Source organism: Falco rusticolus, chromosome 5 (assembly GCF_015220075.1).
Source record: "Falco rusticolus isolate bFalRus1 chromosome 5, bFalRus1.pri, whole genome shotgun sequence".
Taxonomy (NCBI): domain Eukaryota; kingdom Metazoa; phylum Chordata; class Aves; order Falconiformes; family Falconidae; genus Falco; species Falco rusticolus.
The window spans coordinates 52,734,739-52,761,396 of NC_051191.1; the positions used below are offsets into that span (position 1 = coordinate 52,734,739).

Genomic DNA, 26,658 nt, shown 5'->3' on the forward strand with positions numbered 1-26,658 from the left:
TTTATTTTGGCTCTTCTAACCCATGCATTGCACTGTAAGACCAAGCTCTGGCAACACACTGGTGTGGCACTGGTACTTCCCTTGCACTTTGTTTTTCTTTGGGTTTTTTCAAATGTTCATGTTGGCAACTCTTCTCAGCTATTTGCCTTCTACTCCTGGTGCATCCTCTGCACGTTTACATTTTCCACAGTACTGTGTCAAACCTACTGTGAGGCCAGCAGAGCAGCAAACATTGCTGGGCCTGGACCCGCTGCTGGCTGTGGCTCCCCCGCCTCCGAGCCGCTTGCTGAAGTGGCCGGGCAGGACCCGCTTTGGGCTTCTGAAGCAACAGTCACCTCACGGAGGAACCTCTTTTTGGAATGTGGGAGAAACATAAATACTGAAGTATTTCTGTCAAGAAAGAAGCTTGCATCGTTGACACCTGGACATCATCCTCAAACTGGGATGAACCTAATTTTGAACCAACACGCTGAAACCCGCGCTTTAAATGGTTTTCTGGTACTCATTTATTCGCGACGCCCAGCTCCTCCAAGCAGCCCCGCCAGCGCCCCGCCTCCCCACACCTCCATCACCCACCCGCCTGGGGCGGCGTGGGCCGGCGCCGACGGGCGAGGGGGCGCACCCCGGGGGCCGCGGCCGCCCACCGCCGCCCGGCGCCCCCCCTCCCGGGCCGGCACGGCGCGCGACACAGCCGTTGGGCCGGGCGGGTCGGGGGCTCGCGCGCGGCGCCGGGCGGGCAGGGAGCGGCGGGGGCGCCCCGCGGACGGGCACGCGCCCGCCCGTCCTCCCGCTGTTCCTAACGGCCAGAGAGGAGCGGCCGCGCTGAGGAGAAAGCGCCGTTCTCCGGTTAGAATCGCGCCCTAGGGTCCCTTCTCCCCGTTCCCCCCCGCTTCTTTTTCTTTTTTTTTGTTTTTCTTAAAGGAGTGGGCGTGAGGGAATCGGGGCCGTGCGAGCTGCGAAGCAGCAGTACCAGCTGCATCTGGGGAGCCGCCTGCGTGAGGCAGCGGGAGCAGACGTGATTACTTCAGAATTTATTTAAGGACTGGTGGAAACCACTGCAGCGGCTTCCAGGGGAAGTCCCCACCGAGGAGGAGCGCGCCGAGCCCAGCAGCGCCCGTAGCGACTCCCACCGCCTCCACCCCCGCCCCTGCCGCGCCCGCCGCCGCCCGCCCTGCGGCGGGGCCGCCCGCCCGGGCTTCGGACAGGGGGAGCGGGACGCTGGCCCGCGCCCGGCGTATGCAAGTGCGTAATATTAATTACACGCCTAGACTATTCAGATTAGAGCACATTTTGCCACTGCTTTGTCACGGTCGGATTACAGCAGATGATACGTTTTATTACACTGTACATTCGATTAGATGAGGCGTACTGGCGTTTGCCTGAACTCTTCACATGCCAGAATGCAGCAGTTCGCGCTCTCGTACCGCGCTCAGTACAGGCATCACCGAGCAATCGGCCCGGCCAGGGCTGGGGCAGCGCAGCGGCCGGCGGCCCGTGGCGGGGGCTGGCGGCGGCGCCCCCGGGGCGGGGGCGGGGGGCGCAGGCCGGTGCGCGGTGTGCGGCGTGGCGCACGTGCCGTGGGTGACCTGCCGGGGCTGTCCCCGCTCCCAGTGCCGCGACGCCGGCGCCACGGCTTCACTCTGTACCGCCGACATCAGGCTCTACACGGTGTCTGGCCAGGCTGTAGGTTCCTGTCTGTAAAGCGGAAAACCGCGTTCGGTTTTCATCACGCAGGCAGTCGTTCGTGCGTGTGGACTTCAGTCACGCACAGTACCGCAGTTAGCTTGGCAGGTATCGAAGAACCACAGATGCCAGATATCGCTCAGTTAAGTTCAAAAAAAAAGATGGGAAATAAAGGAAGGATGCTTTTGCCCTGGCCACTCCCCCCTGTAATCGCTTGCCTCCAGCTGCAAAGATGCTGTTGCTGGAAAGGGGCTGCTGGAGCTTTAAGAGCCGTCCCCCCCCCTTCCTGCTCCCAACAATGGTCTGAACCGAGCTCTGCTTCCCAAAGCAAAATTTGTAATATGCCATTTTCCCATGGATGCTTCTCCTCTTGGCTGCTGACGAAGTGACCGAAGAAAATGCTGAGGTGCCACGCAGCCAGTCTTGCCGGAGGACGGGTGCAGGGGCTTGGGGTTTCTGGGAGCAACGCCTGTGTCACCATTGCTAGGAAGACGGTCCAGGAGGGCTCGGCTGTGTGAGTCCCCGCTCGAAGCCGGTGGAGACTGCGGTTGTTATTGATCAAGTGAAAGAGCAGACGCCGAAATAAAAGCCACTAGGTACTGAACGTTCAGAGTTAGACGTTCCCTCCTTAGCTCTGATACCCTCTGGGAGGTGAGGTGCAAATGCAAAATCTTGCTGTCTGCCTCTTGCTGTAGTACTTGCGTGGTATTTAAATGCATTTCTGTAATGGGAGTTGGGGAATTTCAGACTAAAAGATGTGAAACCAACTTCTTTTTTTTTGGTGCGGTTGAGAGAGATACGAGGCTGGAGGGATGACATAAAGAATAATAGTTGAAATGAGTGCTTTTTTTATGGTACTGTGTTGATCACTCCTCCTGTGTGGAAGGAGTGCAGGATGCTTCTGTTAAAGGTGATATCATAGTTTAGAGGAGACTGGCAGGTAAGGAGTTAACTAGGAGGAGGAATATGCATGTAATGCAACTCAGACAATAGGAAGGATTTTCCTTATGGAATTACACTGTGCTGCCTAAAGAACAATCTTGCCGAGAACATCTGAGAAGACATAATTGCAGTAAGAAATTATTTTATCAGCCACCGTATCTATTTAACGATGGGGGGGGCGGGGGGAGAAGCTTGTAGATGCAAAATATCTGGAATGATCCAATGAAATGAGTTTTCAAGCTGATGTCACTGTGGACAGGCTAGAACGTATGGTAGTTAGATTTCTACTTCTTTTTCTGCAGCAAAATTACAAGTAACTTGAAATGACTCCTCAACCTTGGTGTGCAAACCAAACGTCTGAGTATACAGAAAACACGCTTTTAAAACCAGTTATGGACAGAAAGGTGAGGGAATGAAATTTGATTCACATCTAAGGTGGTAGCCTTCAAGGTGAGCAAAATGAATGCTTGTCCAAGAGCCTTTGTCAGGCAAAAGCCAAGTAGTATTCAGTCTTCTCCTTCCCAGAGCTTGCCCAAGTGAAAGAAGTCCAGCTGGTAAATTTTCCCAGGCTACATGAGATCATAGAGGTGTTTGTTACGACGTTCACTTAAAAAAAAAAATTAAAAATTCCAAGTCTCTTGGACAATTGAAGTAACAGGCAATGTCAAATAGGGTGGGGTCCAATGAGAAGATGAAAACTTTTTTCATTTTCCACCTTTATAGGATAAGTACTACAGAAATTTCAAGTAGTTTTAGAAAAAGTCAGTATTGAGGATGCACTTTTACACCTGGTCCATACATGGTTATCAGCTTCTGTAGATAGAAGGTAATATATGAGAATTGCTATCAATGTAGTTGTTAATGGAGTAGCTGCAGAAAAGGAGATTTATATAACACTTAACCAAGGGTGGGCATATCGTGTGCTGTTTGTTGCAGTTTTTGTGCATTCACTCATCTGGATGCAGAATTTCAAATTGAGCTAATACTGAGTTTACTCTTGATGGAGACATAATGCAGCTAACGCTATAGATTTGCTGTGACATTTTTTCATACAACCTGAATGATCTTTAATGCAATGACAATGAACCACATTCTTACCCTCTCTCATAGAACTGATCACTTCAAACAGTTGTTGCATTTTGCCAGGTCAATGTTGTGTGGTTAGAGGAGAAACCTGTTCATGATTTCTCGCAGTACTGTAGCGCTGGTCAAGTCACATCCTGCATGCTCCCTAGTCATGTGTAACATACATTTGTGATTTTTATGCTCCTGTTCGGAGGTAGTGAAATGATAGGATGTTGATAGCTTGCCTATGTTAGTGACTTTTCCAACCATTTACACTGATAACAAACACACTGAAGTCCATGGTAGAATTTCCATGAATTTATGCAGTTGTTGGATTAGGCTCCATGCAAATGATTGGAGAAAACACTGAACTAGGAACCAATCAACCTGGAATATATTTTGCAGTAGATGGTGTGGCAGGTACACAGTGGACAAGGAGAAGAACTTTAATGTGGTGCTTCACAGGCTGCCATTGTGTATGGCTATGATACCTGAGCACCTCAGGTCTAGAGCCACTATTAAAATAAGTGCTTATGCTTTGTTTCAAATTGGAAGACTTCTAAAGTTATTACATTGCCTAAAAGTCTTTTTCTAGGGAGCATGTATGTGCTATGTGGATTTTAAGGGAAGCAGTAATTTGTTAGTATCCTGCTTTTCCTTCAGAACCTCTGAGAGGGTTTGGGATAGTTGCAAGATGCTACACAAGTTCAGTATTCATTGCATTCTATGAAATTTTTGGGTACTTCATGTGCTCCCTGAGCAAGGGAATTGCTCATGTCTGCTCCATGGCTCCTGATGAATCTAAGAAACAGTGTGTATTAACAGTAAAATGTTGGTGACCTAAAGTAAAACGTATTTCATTGAGGGATTGATTTAGTTACATTCAGAATACTGGGTAAAGTGGTAAACTTTTTACTGCAGAGATACTAAGTTCAATATCAATGGAGCTTTTGTTTTTAAAGAAAGGGAAACATTAAAAACTTATTCTTGTTGACTTAGATCAGTCAAGCACAGCTTTAATTAAGATATATTTTATAGGGCAAGTCAGCCTTTTTCTGGCAAGGGAACACTTTTTTTTTCTTTGAATAAAGAGGTATATAATACATGTTTAGGTATTAAGCATATGTCACCTTGTTAAACGATTTCCTTCTACTCCTTCCTCTTTTTTGCAGTCCTGGCTGTATGAGAAGTATTGCATAGAATAATGTACTTGAGGGTTTATTCTGTTATCATGGACTTCTGTGGTCTTGAAGATACGGGACAGAATTGTTTAATCTACCACTAGCAGTTACTAACACCCACTGAAAGAAATTCCAGCTCCTGGATGCCTGTGTCCCCTCATATATAACTCGGCATGCCTGCTGTCATCATCTGACAGGGTGAGATGGCAGCCGCTTAGTAGTGGGTTACTTCTTTTGTAGTTATATGACCTGTTCTTCACTTAACCCTGAGGACCAGCATGGTTAATGGTCTTCATTATCTGTTCCCTCTCTACTTCCATTCATCCCCTAACTCCTTTTCTAATTCAGTTTTCTGGGGGCAACAGCCTGCAGTTCTCCTCTAGTGGCACAAAGAGCTGCTTGCCGTGCTAGGTGCATGGTTGGGCACCACTGCTATAATTTAGGATTTGAGGTACCAAATTAGGAGACTAAAGGTACCAAATTAGGAGACCAAGCTGAATGCCTGAAGTACTCCTCCTTCATCTTTTCCTCCTTATTTCGTGTGTCCAGATGCTTGGTAAAGAAGTGCTTAGTAAACTACTTCAGTGGGAATTGACTCAGTGTCTGCAAAGCTTACTCCTGATAGCTGGTTAGATTTCTGAGTATACTCAATTCAACACCATGTGTCTTTCTTTTCAGAAGAAAGCAAGCCTGTGTTTCCTGTGTTTCTCGGTTCTTCAGTTTAATCGAGGGTTAGATTGTTTGATTGATTTATTGAATGTTTTTGAGAGGATGATGTTAAGAAAGCTTTTTTTTTTTTCCTGATGAGAATACGGTGTAGTCAGATTTTTATTTCTCATTAATGGCATAGTCAGAAAACTTCCTAAATGTACCAAGCACATTATTCCTTTATGTATTTTGTAAACATTGTCCTGGTAACAGATTATGATCTTGAACAGGAACAACTTCAACATTGGAATTCTGGGCAAAAATATTTATTTATATTTACTGTCTCTTCCCTTTAGATTCTGGAAGGAGCATATACCACTTAACTACTGCCATACTGTATATATGTGTTCCCCTGCCAAGCTACACTTCAATAGCTTTTCAATCTTTATTCTAAAACCAGTTTTTCATTATTTCCTTTACTGTGATTCACTGGGTAGGTGGAAAAATACAAAGCATTGAAATCTTTCTTCCAACCTTTCTTTAGTTTAAGCAAATTGATCGGTGAGTAAAACCAAAATGTGAGGCCATACAAGTTGCGTTACAAGACTTCTCAAACTTTTAAATTTAAAATGTTCTGAGACATGGCATTTTATCATCCAATATAATAGTTTATTTTTGTGTGTTTATTTTCTGACAAAGTATAGTTTCCTACATTTCCAAAAATAAGCACAGGGTTTTGTTGAAATTTGAATGTCTAAAAAGTACATGTTCATTTCTCATCCTCATGTGGTTATGGTTGGTTTTTTTAATGACACTCAGAGATTAGGATTTTTAGTGTAAATAGCAATATCTGAAAATGTGGCTATACTTGTAAACCCTTACAACTGAAGTTTATTTTTTATTTTTTAATGACAGTTTTCTTTACTTGGAAGACTTTGACAAAAGTGTATAGATCCCCAAATTCTCCACAAGGCAGGCCATCCCAATTAAATCTTTTTTTTAATTTTTTATGAATGCAATGAGATGAGCCACAATGTGGGGTTTTCTGGGTTTTGTTATTATTATTGTTATTTGTTTCAAATTTTTCTCCAGTCTTATTTAAATGTATATTAAATTTCAGAATCTCTCTGGTAAATGAGTGAATTCTTTGAATGTAAAGCTTTCTCCAGGCACATGGAATTATTGAGTATGGAAGGGACCTTCGGAGGTCATCTGTGCCAAACCCTTGCCCTGTGCTGGGCCACCTGCAACGTAAGATCAGATTACTCAGTGCAGGTTTGGAAAATAAAAAGAATATTCAGCGATCACTGTAAATTTCTGAAGTTTAAGGCAGATATTTATAGACTCTAATTTTGGTTATATTTTTTCACATTACCTGAAAATTACAAGACATGTTACATTGCAATTAACAATTATGGCAATGAAATTCAAACTTTCTGTTGTAAACCTCAGGGAAGGGATTTCGGTGCTTCATGCACATTGTTGTCTTCACTCATCTTTCCTCTGCTGTTACTGTCAGCTCTGAATTCTTCTTCCCTAATAGGACTCATCAAAGTTATGTGACTGTAATTGCCTTGTAGTAGATGATAGGAATGTATTGATTAGTGAAAGGAATACTACCCTGGGATAACTAAAATCTTAATATAGGAGCTGGCACATGCAGACTGAATTCAGAGATTAAAATATATGCACAGACTCAATGAACATATTGTTGCATCTGACTTTCAGTGTGCACATGGAGTTGAATGAGGAACTAACAGCTTATTACACCGTATAAAACGAATTGAGAAGAGTAGAGGGCTGGAAAACTCCCATCCTGATTGTTGATCTTTTGGGGCTGACTCTGGTTATATAGTTATATGCGGTCAGTTTTATGGCAGGGCAGCAGGATTTCAAAGCATTGGCTGATACAAACAATTAGAAAATATGGAATATCCAAATATCAGTTTATGACTGTATTTGGTCTACCCGATAGTTTTGGTTTAGAAGATCAAGTCCTATGAGCCTAACCAGTCTTTGAAGCAGTAAGAATGAAAGGCAAAAAGGAAGTTTAGAAATGTCCATTATTTAACCTGCTGAGGTCTGTTCCAGGTAGAATTGATACCTACATGAATTAGTAAGAACTGCGTACTTGAGGCAAATACTTGCCATATATGCATGCATCTGTTATTGCTGTATAGAATGCAGTCAGTCTAGGATGCATCTGACCTGTCTATATGAAAACTGATTCATGCATATATAATGAAATGTATCTGAGATGTATCAAAAGTTCTGCAAACTCACAGATCAGCCACAAAAATGCATGTGTCATGGTAGGTCTAAAATGTAATAGAAGTGGGCCTGGCATTAGCCTTATTCTGAGCCTTTAAGAAATGCAGCATTGAATGTGGCTGTGTCTTCCCTATAAATACAATTGGAAAAGCCATGTATTTTTCACAGAAAGCATGACTAATTCTGGTTATTTTACAAGAGAGATCACTTTCAGTGTCTAATGGTTGAAATCCTTCCTGTATAAAATATACTTTCACTTAACACCGATTTATGGTCTGCGGTTAGTGAGGCAAGAGTAGGTAGTTACAGTAATTCCTTCTGATTTCAGTGTATGAAATAGTTGATTATATTATATAAGGTTAACAGTTGGACTTGGTGGTGTTAAAGGTCTTTTCCAACCTCACTGATTCTCTGCTTCTATGTAACCAGAGTAAAAATTGTTGGGGTTTCGGCATTTTTTTGTAATCACCAAAATTTGGTTTAAAATTCAAGGTTACATAGAAGGAAAATCAGAAGTTGCTCTCTTTCCCTGTTGGAAATTTTAAAATGTAATTAAAATTACTCAGGTTATGACCACATTAGCAAACAGATCTAACTGTTCATAGCAATACTTTTTTATGTTTTAATATGAACCCCTCAGTTTGTTACCATCTGCATTGTGTTGGCGTGTCTCTATGTGCTTTTGGTGTGTACAAACTAAATTCCTTTCACCTGTATCTAAACTGGAAGCTTACTTTAAATCTAATGTCCTGACCCCATGTATGAACCCCATTATCATGTGGTTAACCAAAGGTTGTCTAACACGTGCACACACCTTCAGAAGGCTCTGGAAACTTCAAGACCTTGTAACTCCCTGACGTTACTAATTTCCTATATAAAGATCCAGCCACATATGTGCACTCTATTTGTCCTCAGCTGCCAGTCTTCCACTACTAAATTGTGATCAGCCTGTTTGCTGACAATCTTCCTTTACTTTTGTTGGTTTGAACTCCTCTCAGTGCTTTACCTACCTTAGCTTTTGTTGCAGACCCTCATGATGAACCTCCCTTTTCTCCTTTTTTCTTCCTTTTAAAATTCATCAGATATTCTCATATTTTGATTCCTTCCTGCTGTCAAGCAGAAAATTCATAAAGGTTGCAATAAGGTCCTGGGGAAGTGGCTCTATTCTTGAACATGTGCTGGAAGAAGGCCAGCATTTCTTGGGAACAGTCTTAAATGGTGGCAGCCTCAGGACATTGAAAGCATCCCATCTGCTGGCAGGTATAAGAGTGATAAATGCCAGATAAAATTTAAAAAAAGGAAAAAAAAAAGAATGCTTTTCTAAAGGCAAGAAGACACAAATCATAGTAAATCAGAACAGCATGACATATGTGTCTTTCACAAAATGCTATAAGAAATTTTTCTTTGGGAGCCCCACAGCAAACCTGCAGTTGTTTGAAATTTTGTTCCTTTTTTCTGGGTTGATGAACTAGGAACACCCTGAGAAATCGAGCTCACTTCAGAATTGTTTCAGGGTTCTTGTTGTTGGCTCCCTCAAAAGATCCATGTGAGGACATGGCCCAGGATTCCATTTTTCCCTGCTCCTCACTCTTGCAGGTATCAGTGCATCCCTTTCTGGCATGCTCTCCCAGCATTTCTGATCTAGTTTAGGGTAGCATACTGCTTTTCTATATTCACCTCCAACTGAGGGTGGGAAAGGGAGAGGATGCCTGTGGTTTCAGTGGAATCATGGCATTGATCTCTGAACTGCTGGAAAGCAAGGTACATCATCAGTCTGACTGCAAGAACTGCTGTACCTTCTAAAGATTCTCCTGGGGTTGTGAGCTATGGCAGAAAACTTCCAAACAGCAACTGCCTACAACAGGAACTGCTCACCCATTCCCTGCCTTCTCTGAGGTCTTACTCACAGCCCAAGTTTGTTACTTGTGCCGTGTTGGGATAATGTAGCCCAGGCTTTCAAAATAAGCATGCTGCATGGACCACTTCCCTCCCAGAATGCAGCAGCTTAGAGGGAGCAGATGTGGTAATACTGCCATGAACATTCAACTCATGGATTCCATTGCTGCCCCACAACCACCTATATCTATGGCTTCCCACATCCCCATAATGACTACAGAGGAGATATTCTATCTAGTTTGGATACAAAGTGCTAAGGTAGCAACAGCTCTCTGCACAGAGGTTTCCTTACTTGTTCCTGCACGCACACCACCAGCATGTGTCAAAAATTGCACCACTCTCACTCTGCCACTTCCTGTGAGCAGTAGTAGTGTCTGCTGTGCTGTTCAGAACATAAACTTGATCTGCATGTGCAGGACATTGGAGGTAATTGATTGAATGATGCAGGTTTACCCATGAGAATCCCCTGGGGCAAGAGGCATGCCTCATGAAATCATGAAATGTTGATGATCATGAAGCAGGAAAGGTTCAGTGACAATCTGAATTGTTTTCTTTGGTCTTGGAGAATGGTTCTTGGAGAACCTTGGTCTCTGGCCACCTGCTGCATACTGAAAAGTTAGGATTAAATTCAGCAAGTGGCAGATGGGCTTGGATGTTTTAGTTATGCCTTTGCTCACTGTGAACTTGACCATCCCAAACTGGTTAGCCATGAGTGGGGTCTGGGTGGAGACACTCAACAGAGCGATGCCCACTTCCCAAGTGAAATGTACTCCCACAACATTGTCGGAGATTCGTGGAGGCGGGACAGTGGCTCCCCCTGCTGGTAGTCCCACATCTCAAGATACCTGTGGACTGTGGACAAAGCAGTTAGATAAGCAAGAGCTCCCCCAAAACTCTTCTGTCTTTGCAGGGAAATTGAAGTGTAGGAGGATGGGTGCTCATTTATTCAAACTGTCTTTTTGCTGATGCAGCTGCAGTTTAGTTACTCCCCATCTGTGGTGCCTCACAGTACACACTGGCCATATTCACAAGAGGAGGTGGTAGGTACCATGAAGGTCTTGCACCATGAAGTGGTGCAAATGTGTTTAAACTTGAAGTTTTTCATGGTGATGGAGGCACTGATGTATTAACATCATCTCAGTAAGAAAGGACAATGTAGTGCTTCCTAGTGAAGCCTACAATTTAGGAGGGACAAATGTTTCTGGAATAGAAAGTTTTGAACCTCATGAGTAATGGAAATATGCAGCATCAGATCGGATAATCCTGGGTAAATAAACCTGACCTAAATATATTGGAGATGTGAGGAACTTCTCTGTATCACTTCAAACTATTAACTGCTTCTCTTGCACCTAATTAATTAAGTGGATAATAGCCACAAGTAACCTTTACTTTGCCTCCAGTCTAGAAACTTTAGAAACAGGATCAAGACCTACCTCAAACCTCAGTAATGAAGCTATTGCCTGTGAAGGCTATGCAGAAGTAGCTGATAATTCACACTGGTGACAACTTTGCTAGTTACCACATCTGCTAAAAAAGTGAAAATTAAGGATACTAAGTTCTGCCTGAACATTCAGAATACGATCAAGGCCAGCTAATCTTAGTGAAGCTATGTAATTTTCTCAGTAAATCTTAGCAGCAAGCAGTGTTAGCACAAGGATTTCTTGTGACTTAGTGATAGTAGGAGGAGTTGGTTTAAATGAATTAAGTACAGGTGCCTTATCTCTTTTGTTCCCTGGTGTATGTCCTGTCTTTAAGTTACATTCTGTAACAGCTAAATCTTCTGTTTTTCATAAATTCCACTTTTAGAAGTTTCATTTCCCTACTTTGGAAAGCAGCCCAGATTTATGACTATGTAGAGCTAATGCGTAATAGTATTGAGACTGAAATGGTGAGAATGTTACCTGATGCCACCTTGGGCATAGTGATCACAAAATGATAGAGTTTATGATTCTGGAGAAGTAAGGAGAGAAGGTCAGCAGGACTGCTACCTTGGACTTCTGGAGGGCAGTTTGGCTTGTTTAGGAGTCTGGTTGGCAGAGTCCCTTGGGAGGTAGCCCTGAAGGGCGAAGGAGTCCAGGAAGGCTGGACATTCTTCAAGAAGGGAATCTTAAAGGTGCAGGAGCAGGATGTCCCTATGTGCTGAGAGATGAGCCAGTGGGGAAGAATGGCAGCCTGGCTGAATAGAGAGCTTTGCCTGGAACTCTGGAAAGAAAGGAGAGTTTATGACCTTCGGAAGAAGGAGCAGGCAACTCAGGAGGACTATAAGGATGTCATGAGGTTATGGAAGGATAAAATTGGAAGGGCCAGAGCCCACTTAGAACTTAATCTGGCTACTGCCATAAAAGACAATAGAAATGTCTCTATAAATTCATTAGCAACAGAAGGAGGGCTAAAGAGTATCTCTATCCTTTATTGGATGTATGGGGAAACACAGTAAAAAAGGATGAGGAAAAGGCTGAGGTACTTAATACCTTCTTTGCCTCAGTCTTTAATAGTAAGACCAGTTGTTGTCTGGGTACAGAGCCCCTTGAGCTGGAAGACAAGGATGGGTAGCAGGATGAAACCCGCATAGTCAAGGGGGCCAGTCAGCGACCTGCTACACCAGTTAGACACACACAAGTCTATGGGGCCAGATGGGATCCATCCAAGTGTACTACTGAGGGACCCGGAAGAAGTGCTCACCAAACCACTTCTAGTCATTTATCAGGAGTCCTGTCTTAACTGGGAGGTCCCAGTTGACTGGAAATTAGCAAATGTGATGTCTGTCTACAAGAAGGGCTGGAAGAAGGTTCTGGGGAGCTACATGCTTGTCAGTCTGACCTCAGTGCTGAGGAAGGTTATGGAGTGATCATCCTAAATGCCATCACATGGCATATACAGGACAATCAGGCCCAGTCATCATGAGTTTATGAAAGGCAGGTCCTGCTTGACACACCTGATCTCATTCTCTTGCAAGGTGATCTTAATGGATGAGGGAAAGGCTGAGGATGTGTCTACCTAAACTTCAGTAAAGCCTTTGACTCTGTTTCCCACAGCATTCTCCTGGAGAAACTGGCCACTCATGGCTTGGGTGGGCGTGCTCTTTGCTGGGTAAAGAGCTGGCTGGACGTCGAGCCCAAAGGGTGGTAGTGAATGGAGTTACCTCCAACTGGCGGCACGAACAAGTGGTGTTCCCCAGGGCTCAATATTGGGGCCAGCTCTGTTTATATGTCTCTATCAGTAATCTGGATGAGGGTACTGAGTGCACCCTCAGTAATTTTGCAGATGACACCAAGTTGGGTGGGAGTGTTGATCTGTTTGAGGGTGTGAAGGCTCTTCAGAGGGGTCTGGACAGGCTGGATCAGAGAGCCTAGGCCAGTTGTATGAGGTTCAGCAAGGCAAAGTGATGGGTCCTGCTCTTGGGTCGCAACCCCGTGCAACACTACAGGCTTGGGGAAGGGTGGTTGGAAAGCTGCCTGGTGGAAAAGGACCTTGGGGTGTTGGCTGACAGCTGACTGAATATGAGCTGGCAGTGTGCCCAGGTGGCCAAGAAGACCAACATGATCCTGGCTTGTATCCGAAACCGTGTGACCAGCAGGACTTGGGAAGTGATTGCTCCCCTGTACTTGGCACTGGTGAGGCCGCACCTCAAATAGTGTGTTCAGTTTTGGGCCTCTCACTACAAGAAGGACATTGAGGTGCTAGAGCGTGTGCAAAGAAGAGCAACGAAACTGGTGAAGGGTCTAGAGAACAAGCCCTATGAGGCGTGGCTGAGGGAACTGGGGTTGTTTAGTTTGGAGAAAAGGAGGCTCAGGAAGGACCTTATTGCTCTCTACAGCTGCCTGAAAGGAGGTTTAGCAAGATGGGGGTAGGTCTCTTCTCCTAAGTAACAAGAATAGGACAAGAGGAGATGGCCTGAACTTGTGCCAGGGGAGGTTTAGATTGGGTATTAGTTCACCGGAACAGTTGTCAAGCATTGGAACAGGCTGCCCAGGGATGTGGTTGAGTCACCATTTAAAATACGTGTGGATGTGGCACCTAGAGACATGGTTTAGTGGTGGACTTGGCAATGGCAGGTTAACGGTTGGACCTGATGATCTTAAGGTCTTTTCCAACCTAAACTACTCTATGATCCTGTGATTCTATGATGGCACTCTCAACAGTGCAAGTGTGTCAACCACATGTATTGTAGACAGAGTTCATGTCTGGAAGGTCCACAACAAACTCCTAAGTAAAATATTTTTAACTTCCAGTAGATGAACCAAAAGCACCTTGATCCCACTTGTTGAGACAAAAGGCTTTCAATAGTTACTACAAGAACAGAATTTCCAGAAATTAACTCTTAATTATTTATAAAGTTGTCTGCTGTACTTCTCGTCATACTAGAAAGACAATTTCTGATTCTTTGGGTGACTGTCATTGGGTAGATATCATCTATTATTAACACAGTCTTTTTATTTTTTAAAAAAAGTCTGAGCTTTGAGATCTGTCATGTCTTTGGTTGTTTTTTTTGATTTTTTTTTTTCCCATCTGCTGGACCCAGTATTTCACAGCATAAGCTTCTCCACATGCACGAACTGAGATTTAGAGATTTATGTAAGAAGCTTTATAATCGAAGAATTTGACTAGATATTATTTACTCTTCTCATGACTTCTTTTAGGAAACCACAGTGATTCTTTCCCTGGTAATTCAGTTTGCACAAGATATCACAGGGATGGTAATTAGAAGAGAGTTTCTAGTTCTTGACCTCTTACTAAACGAGCTCACTGGAGAATAATTTCCCCTGAGGGTGGGAATAACTAAACAGAAAAATAGATTAACCTGGTATTGTTAAGGCAGTATGATACTGGATCAATGGTTAGCCTGAGCTGTACTGTAGAAATGCCTAGAGCAGGAAAAAATCTGGCAATTAATGGCAGCTATTGGTGTCAATACCAACAATTCAACAATGACATTAAGTAAGAGAGGGGAGAAAATCAGTGATAAAGGAGAGTACAATTGCAGAGGAGGTATTTGCTGTCATTTTAAGAGAGCATTTTTTGCAAAACTGTTAATTTAAAATATTCTTTTACCTGCCATCTCCTTCCAGGCATTCTTCTCTCACTTTGGGAAGCACATTCAGTCTTTACTGTGTGGAATTAGTCACTGTATTTAATCCCTCTCTATCGACCATCTGATTAACATTCAAAGCACAAAGTTGAAAGAGGGAACAATGCAATAATCTACTACTGTGTCCATGTGACAGAGTTAATTCCTCTTATGAAGACCCCTCAAACGTTTTTCTACTGAAGAGCTTTTCCTTGATTTGTGTTTTTTTTTAAAGAAATGATGTGTGAAGTGATGCCAACGATAAACGAGGACACCCCGATGAGTCAACGGGGGTCCCAAAGCAGCGGCTCGGACTCGGATTCTCACTTTGAGCAGCTGATGGTGAACATGCTGGATGAAAGGGACCGTCTCCTTGATACTCTTCGGGAGACACAGGAAAGCTTGTCACTTGCACAGCAACGCCTACAGGATGTCATCTACGACAGAGACTCCCTCCAGCGACAGCTTAACTCAGCACTGCCTCAGGTATGCAATTTATCAAGATTTTTTTTTTAGGTTCACCAGTTTTCTGCTTAATGTCACTTACTTTAACCCTAATCAGTATTTATTCCTTGAGGCCCAAATTCTGCTCCCATTGAGGTCGGCTGCAGATCTCCTATCAGTTTAATAGTACCTGGTTTGACCTTTTGGGGACCTGTCTTCTCTTAAAAGTTAAGAGTAGGAGTAATGCTGTTGACTTCAAGGAGAGCAAGATGAAGGCCTGTAGCTACTGGTTCTTTTGGCTGTTGCTCTAGCATTTACAACAGATGAGGGATCATTTAAATTAAAGATCTAATGGTGGCAATGAAGAAAAAAGAATGAGGATGTGTCCTGCAGACTCTGTTCCAGATACGAGTTTCTAACTAGCGTTGCAACAAATAAAACTAGCTTATGTAGGTTAAATAAGGTACTACACAAAACCACAAACACAACTGATTATTTTAAAATAATTATATAAATTTCATTATCTAAAATTACCTTGGTATTTTTTAGGAATTGCAAAAATAATTACTTCAGTTAAAATAATAATATTATATTAATTTCAAAATTATATATCAACATAACATTATTTTTCAATATACCAGAACTAAAAGCAAAGAAACATCTTAGTTCAGTCTGAATATCTGTCCAAAGGTTTGAAACATACCATGGTTCACAATGCAGTTTTTCTCCATATTATTTTCTTTATGTTTCCCAGTTGTCACATACTAGAGAATTTGATTGTAGCCATGAGGGCCTGGATGTGCTTGCCTAAGCAAAGTTGTATACCTATTAGACAGTGATTAGAGAGGAAGGAAGAGAGATTGAGCTGTGTGTTGTGAATAAGGAGGTGGTACGGACGGATGAATCGAATGAATGAGAAAGTTCTTAAAGACAGAAAAGGAAAAAGGCACCCACTGAAGCAGGGACCAGAAGCAGCTGCGCTAACCCCAGCAGGTTATTGGAATATCTTGGGGTAGGGCTGAAAAAGAGAGACTGAATCATTTGAAGAATAGCATTAGCAGCTTCAGTATTAGCTCCAGGCAATAAAAATGACTACACTTGGCTCAGGTCAAACAAAAAGGAGTAGTTATGATCTTGATATACAGTAAAATCAAGGGTTCTTTTTGTTTTTCTCAAATGTGTGGGCAGTTGAACTTCTTTTCCAGTGGTGTCTCTTTGTAGAAGAGTGTAAAACAATACGTGAAAAACAGCATAGATCATTTCTTCAAGGACTTACTGCTAGAAATCTGAAGAAGAGAGGAAGTTCTGCATCTGTGAACCCATATTCGGTGTGCCGCTTGGTACAGAGGCACTCTCCACTCAGCCCACATTGAAGTATTTCTGTTGAGCACTAGCAGGTGTCTAAGCTGTAATGTTTCTTTGTGTCACGTAAGGAAAACTCCTGCTAAAATGCAGAAGACTAGCTAAGGAAAATAATATTCAGCATAAATGTGATACAGAGTCTAAAAGAAACAGAAATTATAAGGAACTGGATTATGATATGATTTTAATCTTTATTTTTTGTGGTAAATGTGGGTGGTTTATGTTTTTGAATGAAAGTCAGTAAACCCCCTAAAAGTAATTAATCTGTAAGGTGAACACTTTGCACTGCCATGTACCATTACGAATGTATATTTCAGGTGGTGTTCATCCATATGACATCTGAGTGGAGATGTGAGTTTCTTGTGTGAGAAACTGTGTGACACACTCCTTACACTTTAAAGCACAACCAGATTTTTTTCCCTTCAATTAGGTTGTCTAGATCTTCATGTAAGTAATTAAATTCTGTAGTAACTTTTGTATATTTGTATATAAGTACAGAACATATAACAGTCTAGTAATACAGACTTCCAAGAAAATAACTTCCATATGACTGCCATACTATTTAGCTTCCTATCTGGACTTGAGATATTCTACATAGTACTTTTATCATTGTCTTTTTTGCTTATGGTTTCATGAATGGCAAGTTTACATTGCTATCTGCCTAACATAGCCCTATGACAAAATGCTACCCAGTACTTTTACCGTGAAGAGGAAGAATTCTGTGTTGAATCGATTTAAGAGAATACACGAATGTATGAGAACTACATGATAATTTTTAGTTATAATGTGATGTCTAATGAGTCTTACTTTATCAAAATATGATGGTTTTTAGCTCTGAATTTCTTGAGTAGTTTTCAAAATTAAATTATTTCTTAGCATTTACATAGTGCTTTGCATATAGAAAGTGTGTATTGACACAGTTATATTCCAAAGCTTTTTTGTTAGGGTGTTGGTTTTATTTATTGTCTTAAACAGTTAAAAATATGATCTGGAAAAATCATTGCACTTTTCATAAATAGAATCTGAACAAAAAGAAACTGCTTGAAAACTGGAGTAATGAATGAGCCATTGAAAAATCTTGCCTGATTTGAAATAGGAAACAATTAATAACCTTAAATATGAAGCTTGAGCTATTAGTTATGCTGTTACAGCTACAGCTGTTAATGCTGTAGCCAAAATGCAAAGTAAGACTGTAAATGGCTCTGAAGTTTTTATGCTGATCTATACTGCAGCAGCAAATTGTTTAGTTAACTACATCTTTCAGATCTGACTTACAGATAGTTGTCTTGCTAACTGCTTCCACTGAAGTAATTTTTCTTTCTGTTAGATTAGCAGTCTTAACTTTATGAACATCTGTGTTTAACTGAACAGCTATGTTTAAGGAAACAAGGAAAAAGTGAGCAGGCAATCACAGACCAGTTAGCATATAATAATAAGAGAAGACATCAAAACTTATTTTGGAGAAAAAACTAGTAATAAGTCAAAAAGTTAAAAATACGAAAAGGGCTCACCAAAATTATCTTTATACAGAAAAACTCAACAGTACTCTTTGGTACCAGAATTGTTAAACAAGGGAACTATGATATTGCTAAAATAGACACCTTTTGAAGTGGCCCCATTTAAATTACTAGTAGATGTGAAGCTAGGAAGAAAAAGTAAGATAATTGCTAAGGTGAGCAATAAAAGTGAGGGAAAATTTTTACTTACAGTAGACATTGACAGGATGAAGGAGGCTAGTAGTAGCAGTTGATTAAGAATGTGTTTTGAGACCAATTTTTGTTAATTTTGGCACAAGAAGGAGAAGCATGCTAGTGGAAATTTTGGACAACACAAGTGTTGAACAGTCAATTAAGGAAATGAATGTGATAGTACACAAGAACAAAAGTAACAGGTGGGATGATATTGCATGGTACAAAGATGAGGGCCCTACATCTGTCATTTAATAACAAAAATTTATGTTCTGACATTTTAGGTAGCAGTAGTAGAGAGGAAAAAATCTATGTTCATATATGCTTATACATGTTATACAACAGTTGTAGGCAGCCAATGGTGTGTATCATTCTGAAATATATTATGTAAGAGATTTCTATTAGATGTAGATAAGTATTAATGCAGTTAAACCAAGGGGTAGTTTGAACCTTATTGTCTGGGTTTTGGCTCAGTAGTGATTAAGAGTCAACATCAAGCTGGAAGAGATTCAGAAAAAGACTGCTAGAGAAAAAAGACAGTAACGCCTTTTGCATGAAAAGACAAAGTGAAGTTTCTTACTTCTGGGCAAAACTGAGTTGAGAGGCAATATGAGTAATTTCATAAATTTTCTTGGAGAGGCAGGAAGATGGAGCAACTAGGTAAACATGAAATAAATGGTTTAAGCCAAAAATAATGTTGATGGAGGAAAAAATGAATGTAGAATGCCATGAATAAAGATATATCATTCATCAAAAGTTCTTGAATTATCAAGGAATGACATTCAGGATCCATCTTTCTGAGACAAAAACAGGGTGAAAACTCCAAACTGTTTTCAAGATGGCATTGGTGTGAAAGACATTATATATCATAGTAGCTTTGGTTAACCTCTGAACTTGACTCAGAACACCCCTTCCTGTTCTTTATTTCAGACTCACAGTGGTGAGATTCTACTTTGTGTGGGATCATTCACACAAAGAATGAAACATGAGACTGAATAGTTTTACTGAAACTATGAGAATTATGTGACAGTAAAGTTGAGAAGTGTTCTGTGTGTTGTAATAGGTCTTCTGATACTAAGAATCTGGTTCACAAGTAGTCTTGTTTATTCTTTCCAAAGCTGCCTTTTGACAGTGGAAACCTCTAAGGAAAGTGTATTTGGGTCTGCACTGCATGTTCCCTTAGAATAGGAGTTTATTGTATTTAGGTCGTGACTCTTGAGTCCAGCAAAAAAGTAATAATTGCTGAATACAATACAACTCTACTGTAATGGTGAAACATAGGAACTAAATACTTAGCATTACGGTTTTATTTTATTGGAGTAAAATTAGGTCTTTTACTGTAGCATAAAAAAGTGCTCTACTAAAAAGGTTAGTAACTGTAGTTAGAAATTAACTCCTGTGTTAAGTGGTAGAAAGAGGAAAATGTTCAGTTACCACTTTCTGAAGCACATTTCATCATAATCTTTTCTAAGCTGGATTGTCTAGAAAGTCACCTATATTAGTTGCCTTGTAAACAAACACTGAAAAAATGCAATTTATGTCATTGTAAGACTTACAACAGTCATAGGAATTACAATAATTATAAATGTACTCTGATAAACAACACTGAACTAGGCTTGTTTAATGGTTATTTTGTTGTATCTTTTAGTCTTTCAAAAATAAGTTTCAAGGTATGGGAGATGCTGAGGTATTATTTTTATGAAGATGTTCATAGGTCATCACTCTCTAGTCAATTATGTGTGTTTTGTTCATTAATAATGTACTTGCTCAGTGATTTACTTGGAAACTAATCTAATATTCACAGAATCACAGAATGGTTGAGGTTGGAAGAGACCTCTGGAGGTCACCTTGTCCAACCCTTCTGCTCCAGCAGGGTTACTAAGAACAGGCTGCCCAGCACTGTGTCCAGATGTCTTTTGAGTATCTCTGAAGGTAGACTCCATGACCCCTCTGGGCAACCTGTGTCAGTTTTACTCACCCTTAGAGTAAAAAGTGTTTCCTGATGTTCAGGAGGGACCTCCTGTGTTTCAGTTTGTGCCCATTGCCTCTTGAATATTACATTACTGGAAACGGGCATAACAGGCCTCTAGCTGTGCATGATGATAAAGCAGAACGAGTTTGCAAGCACTTTAAAAGACTTTAAGATGCTAAAATGGATCCTGATGATTGTCAAAGTCAGGACAATTTCTCTGATAATTGTTAGTCTCTTTCCCCTGCCCTGCACTGGGAATTTAGCTAGACATCACTTTGCTCATTATTAAAGGACTGATGAAAATGTGTAAGATCTTTTCACTTTGAGTGAGTTACTTTTAGTTTGAATCTGGACTAGTAACAGAATTATATAATGGGTGATTCTGAGAAAATTACAAATTAAGTTTTCAAATACAGTTGTTTAATTTTCAATTTTAATGTTTATATAATTTTAATAAAAATACCAAATTCTTTTAAAGTCTTTTGAATAAAAAGAAAATATCGAAACTTTTTTTACAAAATTTAAAATCAATAATACTGCCACAATTTTTTAGTTTTGTGCTTATTTCATAAAATCAGCATTTTAAAATTTTAAATGTTGCTAAAGAGTTTTTACACTTCAGAGTCCAATGAGCTTAGAGAAATGCTGTTTGCAAGGCTGAAAAGCCTGTGATAATCACAATTTGTAATCAGACTTCACAAGTAAAATATTCTTCCAATTGAAAATGGTAGATAATGACCTGCATTCTTTGACTAGTTCTTTGGTATTTACAGTCATACATTAATTTTGTTCAGTCTTTAAATAAAAAATCTGGTTTTAGAGAAAATTCATAGATAATGGAAATGTCATACCATCACTAACATTGCTGTAGTTAGGCTGATATTTTCAAGTGGGTAACAGATGTTGGTACATAGGTTTTGTTACTTTAAACAATACATAAAATGTCTAATTCGTTATTTACCAAATCTTCCCTTCATGTGTTTTGATCTCCTTTTCTGTGCAGTTGCTGGATTTTTGTAAAGAAGGTCTAAGTTCTGAATGCACTGAGCATTTATGCTAGCAGATTTTTTTTTTTTTTTTCATGGCTATAACTCTTTTCATGTTCTGATGATTGGAATCTGCGCCTATGCTCTGTCTTTCATGGTACAATTCATTCTGACTAATAAAGCTGTCAAAAAGTTAATAATTCAGTCTTAATCATATAGCATCTCTATAAGAAAACGGGAAAATTAAGCCCTTCAGAAAGGGCATTTCATTCTGAAAGATGGGTAGGGTGAACCTGGAAATGCTCTGGTCTTGGTTTGTTTAGATAGCTAAACAGACATGAGGTTGATTCTTCTGTGCATATGTATAAACCCCTAAATTTAAAGTGGACCTTTTAAAACTACAGCAGTCTAAATATGCTGTTCTTTGGTAGAGATCATAGAATAATTTATACTGAGAGGGACTATTGGAACTCAAGTGGTCCAAATCCCCTGCAAAGCAGGGCTAGCTACCCAGGTCTAGAAAGAGGGTGTTAACTGAAATACATATTAATCGATTCCATAGAATCATAGAATAGTTTGCATTGGAAGGGACTTCTGAAGGTCATGTAGTCCATCTCAGACAGCATCCTTCTCAGAGAAATCGTACAGCAATAATAAACAACTCTGTTAATACTAGCTAGCAAAAAAAGGTATAACTTTTAATTTGAATAATTATTTAATAAAAAATTGCAACTTTATGAAAGACCTTCTAATATTACATGTAAAGTAGAACAATTGTCTTGCCTGTTTCTACGCTAGCCTCTTTAGAATTTTATTAGAAGTATCTTTAGTATGAATTTTTAGAACAGACAGGGAAATATCCAGTACCAGTTCAGAATTAGTCACACTTTTTTTTGTCTTAATAAGGAACATGGAAGGGAAGTGGCTCCAGTTTCTTTAATCTATGTTTGTTTATTTTTTTAATTTCCCACAACTTTGAGTAAATTGTCATTCCAGTGAATCACTCTGGTTACAGTTCTAATGAAGTATAAATTCTTCAAGATGTTGCAAAAATATTTTTTTTCTCTCTTAAGAAATATTATCATTAGCACTATTTGAAAATCTGTTTTTTCTGGATATAAATAGTAGAATTGTTTGGGGTATGGGACTGCAATACTAAAAAGAATCCTATGATGTCTGCTAGTAGCCCATAGATTTCAGCTAAACTCTTAATTGCTAGCTACAATAATTCAGTAATAAAAACTAGTAATAGAAATATACTGGTAATCATTAAGGTTTCTTTCATCTAATAAGATACCACTTATTTAGAAATGCTTACTGGAGGCATGATAGAAGGGAAAATCCAAAGAGGGAAATGTAATGACCTTGCTTTATTGAACCAGTTTATGTAATTTGATCAATATTAAGCTTTAATAGGATTGTGATTAAAGAATTTTGATGATAGCCTTGCAGTTTCTTTCAGTACTGATGAACAATGAATGTTTTACTGCCAGGGACAAGAAAGGTATAGGAGGACAACAGTAAGTCAGTAGGGCCTTGTTCTGAGGTTGTATTTTCTGTTTATATGTGCATGTGTATAGTGCATAGATACAAAAGAGTGATATATATATATAGATACATATAGTGACATGGATACAAAAATAAAATAGCCCACCAACACACCCACCCATCCCCACCCCAAATAAATCTTGTCCATTTAAGATTGGACACTTGCTATGTAATTTCACGTATTTGCCGTTTGGTTAGACATAATAGTTTGATCCACAGAGTTGTTCATCACAAGAACAAGAGCTATTTTAAGAAGATGGAAGGGTGGCTTTTCTCCCCATTTTATTTCTTTCTGGCTGTGCTGAAGAACATGGAGTACCAATGATACCCTTTATATTTAAATGAATAATCAGTACTTTCTTTTTTGTTTAAGTACTGAAACCTCTTGGGTTTTGTACAAAGGGCTTTTGTAGGGCCTCTATCAATTTTCTTTATCTGGCAAAATAAAACATTTTTTCTCAGATTTCCACAGAATAATTTAAAAAGAATTTCAAGAAGTGAAATAGAGATCCTGTCCTATGGGTCTGAGGGGGAAGTTCCAAGTTTTCTGTCTCATAAATCCAGTGAGGCACTCAGTAATTCATATGTAAATATTAAAGCTTAATCCAGTGCTTGTTTCTAGCTCTAGATTTCCACTGTCTTAGAGGACAGTTGTTCAGTCCACCAAATAAAAATATTTTCATTTTCAGACATTCTGAATGCATGCAGTTCCCACTAAAGTAAGTGCAAGTAGCAATCTTCATGACTGCCAAAATCAGTTTAGATTGCTAAATATGAAAGTAAATATTTTCATAAACAAATTGGAAAGATGCATTTTTTTGCTAGTTATTTCAACTGTTCATATCATCTGAAGATATTAAGGGGAGTATATTGATATCTATGCAGAAGACTAGATATTAAACATAACTATTAAATTAATTCTAATAGACTAAATATAGAGGTAAGTATATTTTGTTACAGGATTTAAATATATGATTGAGAGACAGAGCATCTGGAATTCAAAGGAGACTTGTCATTACTGAGTTACAATGCTTTAAATGGAATACAGTGCTGAAATACTAGTTTTGTCCAGCCTTAGAAACATTTAGGAAAAATTTAGGTGTTACCTTCCTCAGTTACTTTCAGAACATGTGTACATGGCTTTCTTTTTCTACATAAAAGAAATGTTGTTTGCATAGTATTAAATACCATTTTAATTAAGGTTGACAGTTCCTAACTAATATTATCTGTCAAAACAATAAATCAGTGTTGTAAGTAGGACAATGCTTTAGCTGGCTTCTTTCTAAGCTTTTTTTTTTCTTCTCTTTTTAATCTGCCAGCATATTCCCAACAGAGCACAATCATAGGTATAATTGTACATATAAGTAATTACTTGAATTCTTTTCAAATATGAGTTTATTTCCTTTCTCTTGTGATGTTCTGTGTATTCACTAGCATATTGCAAATATTTATAAGCAGGAGATTTTCTCTTGAAAGCTGTGGACTTTGTAATAAATACTTGATGACTGAAACAGACTGAGGTGACAGTCCAGCAGAAGAAAAAAGCTGAGATATGAGGAAAAAGACAGAAACATAAATATGTAGAGAAGGAGGAGCATGTGTTGAATGCCTGAAGCTAGCAACGAGAGACGGTACTCCCATTTCACTCTATGTCTGCTTCCTAAACATTGCTATCAGTTATTTTAGCTTGAACCAGGCACATCAACTGCTACATTAACTATTGATGACTCATTATCTGAATACATGACTGAATATGAGATAAAAATACAATGGTGCTGGTCAACAGAGTGGAGCACAGATGGTTATCCAAGTCCTTATAAATGAAGCTGTTCCCATGAAAATTGTAGACACCATAGTTTTCATAACAGCAATAGTCATGGGGGTTTTTTTCTAGTTTTCGTAACAGCTATAGTCATGTCTGTCAGTGTTTAAGAGCCGTATGGACAATGGCCTTATTATTATTTAACTTGGTCAGTCCTGAAGTGGTCAGGCAGTTGGACTAGACGATCGTGGTATGTCCCTTCTAACTGAACTATTCTATTCTGGTCTACAGAGGAAAAACTGGAAAAAATAAAGCGGTTTTGTATTTATAAATTTATATTTCTAAATCACTCTGATGGGATGCTCTTTGCTCATTGCCTTGAAAGTGGATGGTAGAGGCTCAGCCATTATCCAAGAACAGCACATCGAGACAACAATGCAAGGCAAAACTGTAGCTTCTTGAAAGTATTTATTCCTCCCTTAATAATTTTTCTATTAAAAGCAAAGAAAATGTAGAAAATATAAGAATCAGCTTTATAGAAGTGTCATATTCAGACTGTTTTCTATAGTAACAAATATTTGCCTATATGAACAGGTGTTTGCTCAAAATCATAAAATTCTATTAGGGACATGATTTTTTTCTAAAGCACATATAATTTAGCTCACACGGAAGTATGTGTAGTTTTCCTGTTGACTCTGAAGAAAACAGGCTTGCTTGTATTGTTGGATGTGTATCTGTCACATGATCCCCAGGAATCTGAACTTTTATGGATAGAAGTTAAGGGCCAGGCAGAGCAGTAACCTTATTTTATATCATATTTCTACAGACTACTTAAGATTCTGCTCCAAATCATCATTTGCTGAGTATATCTTATCCTGTAAGTGTTGGCGTTTTTTTAATTAGGATCAGATTATGGGAGTTTTTTTGTTTGTTTGGTTTTTTTTACATTATTATTGGTCTTCTATATTCTTTACCATATAAAAGTTCTAAAAAAATCCCCAATTAAACTGTGACAGTCAATTTGTTATGACAGTCAATCATCTGTCAAAACAAGTAATACTAAATAAATCTTGGAGACCTACAGTAAGGTCCTCTGTTGCAGGTTGGTTTATTTGAAATTATGAAGTACCAAAATTACAGATTTGGGTTTTTTTCCTAAATGAGGGTTTTTCTTGTGAGGCTCTAAGCAGAAGGGAACATAATGACAAATAAAAGGAAGTATTAATAATGAAAATGTAATGGACAAGTAGATAAACCATACCTGTGCATCAGAGTGGTAGAACTCATTAAGAAGGATAAAGCAAAAGACAATCTGCACAGGAAGTAAAGTCCTAGGCCAGAGTTCATGGAAGTAAGTATGGAAGTTTTTCCATTTATTTCAATCAATGGTAGACTAGCCCTTAAAGAGCATGTAGTTAAGGAGCAAACTGAGCAAAGTAGCAGAGAGAGGCTGCAAATCTGTTCTCGTAATTTTTTCACTAGCTGTTTGGCATTGAAGTTACATTCATTATCAAATAATGGCATTGCCTGTTTAAACAAGTGCATACAATAAAAAGCAGCCCTGCAGTTTTATAAGAAGAAATTCATCCCCTGTCTTGGAACAACCTTCCTGTCTATCATTCCTTTGGAGCCTGATCTGCCTGAATAGCCTGACACACATCTACAGTCTCAAGGGTTATGCAGAAGACTGGGAAAATTCATGAGAATACATTGCTTCTTGAAATGCATGCAGTTATTTCTGGAGTTCTTTGGACAGTGTTTTAGACATAGCCTAATGAGTTAAGGAAGAAATGTGCAGGGACTTCTGGAAAACATTTTGGTTGATCATGATGCGGCTTCTAGAAAATTTTTTGGTTGGGCAAGACCATTTGTGATTGTTTTAGCTTGCCTAGCTAAGCAAATGTGAATATTTGCACCGTGGCCACATCAAAAGTGCTCCTTGACATTGTCATATCCTGACAAGTTTTATGAGAGTAGTTGAGTCTGAGTGCAAAACTCTGATTTTTGGTTGTTTTGGTTTGGTTGGTTTTTTGGGTTTTTTTTCTGTTACAATGACAACTACTGTATAGGCATTGAATACTGAGATAAGTACTATATTCAGAAAATAGATTTTCTGATCTTCTGAAGAAAAGGTTACTCTTA

General features: G+C 39.6%; 1 protein-coding gene across 8 annotated transcripts in view; it reads left to right on the forward strand.

Moving 5' to 3' along the window:
* The first annotated feature begins 1,950 nt into the window (after positions 1–1,950).
* Positions 1,951–26,658, forward strand: part of PPFIA2 (PTPRF interacting protein alpha 2) — a 353,334-nt gene continuing 328,626 nt past the window's right edge. For 2 of the 8 annotated variants that reach the window (XM_037389537.1, XM_037389539.1), the window contains exons 1-2: positions 1,951–2,279; positions 14,990–15,240. In XM_037389537.1, coding sequence (XP_037245434.1) covers positions 14,992–15,240 — 249 coding nt within the window. In that variant the 5' untranslated portion in view covers positions 1,951–2,279; positions 14,990–14,991. Of the gene's footprint in view, positions 2,335–14,989; positions 15,241–26,658 lie in introns of all 8 variants that reach the window. The other 6 variants (XM_037389541.1, XM_037389542.1, XM_037389538.1 and 3 more) reach the window with 5 other exon arrangements.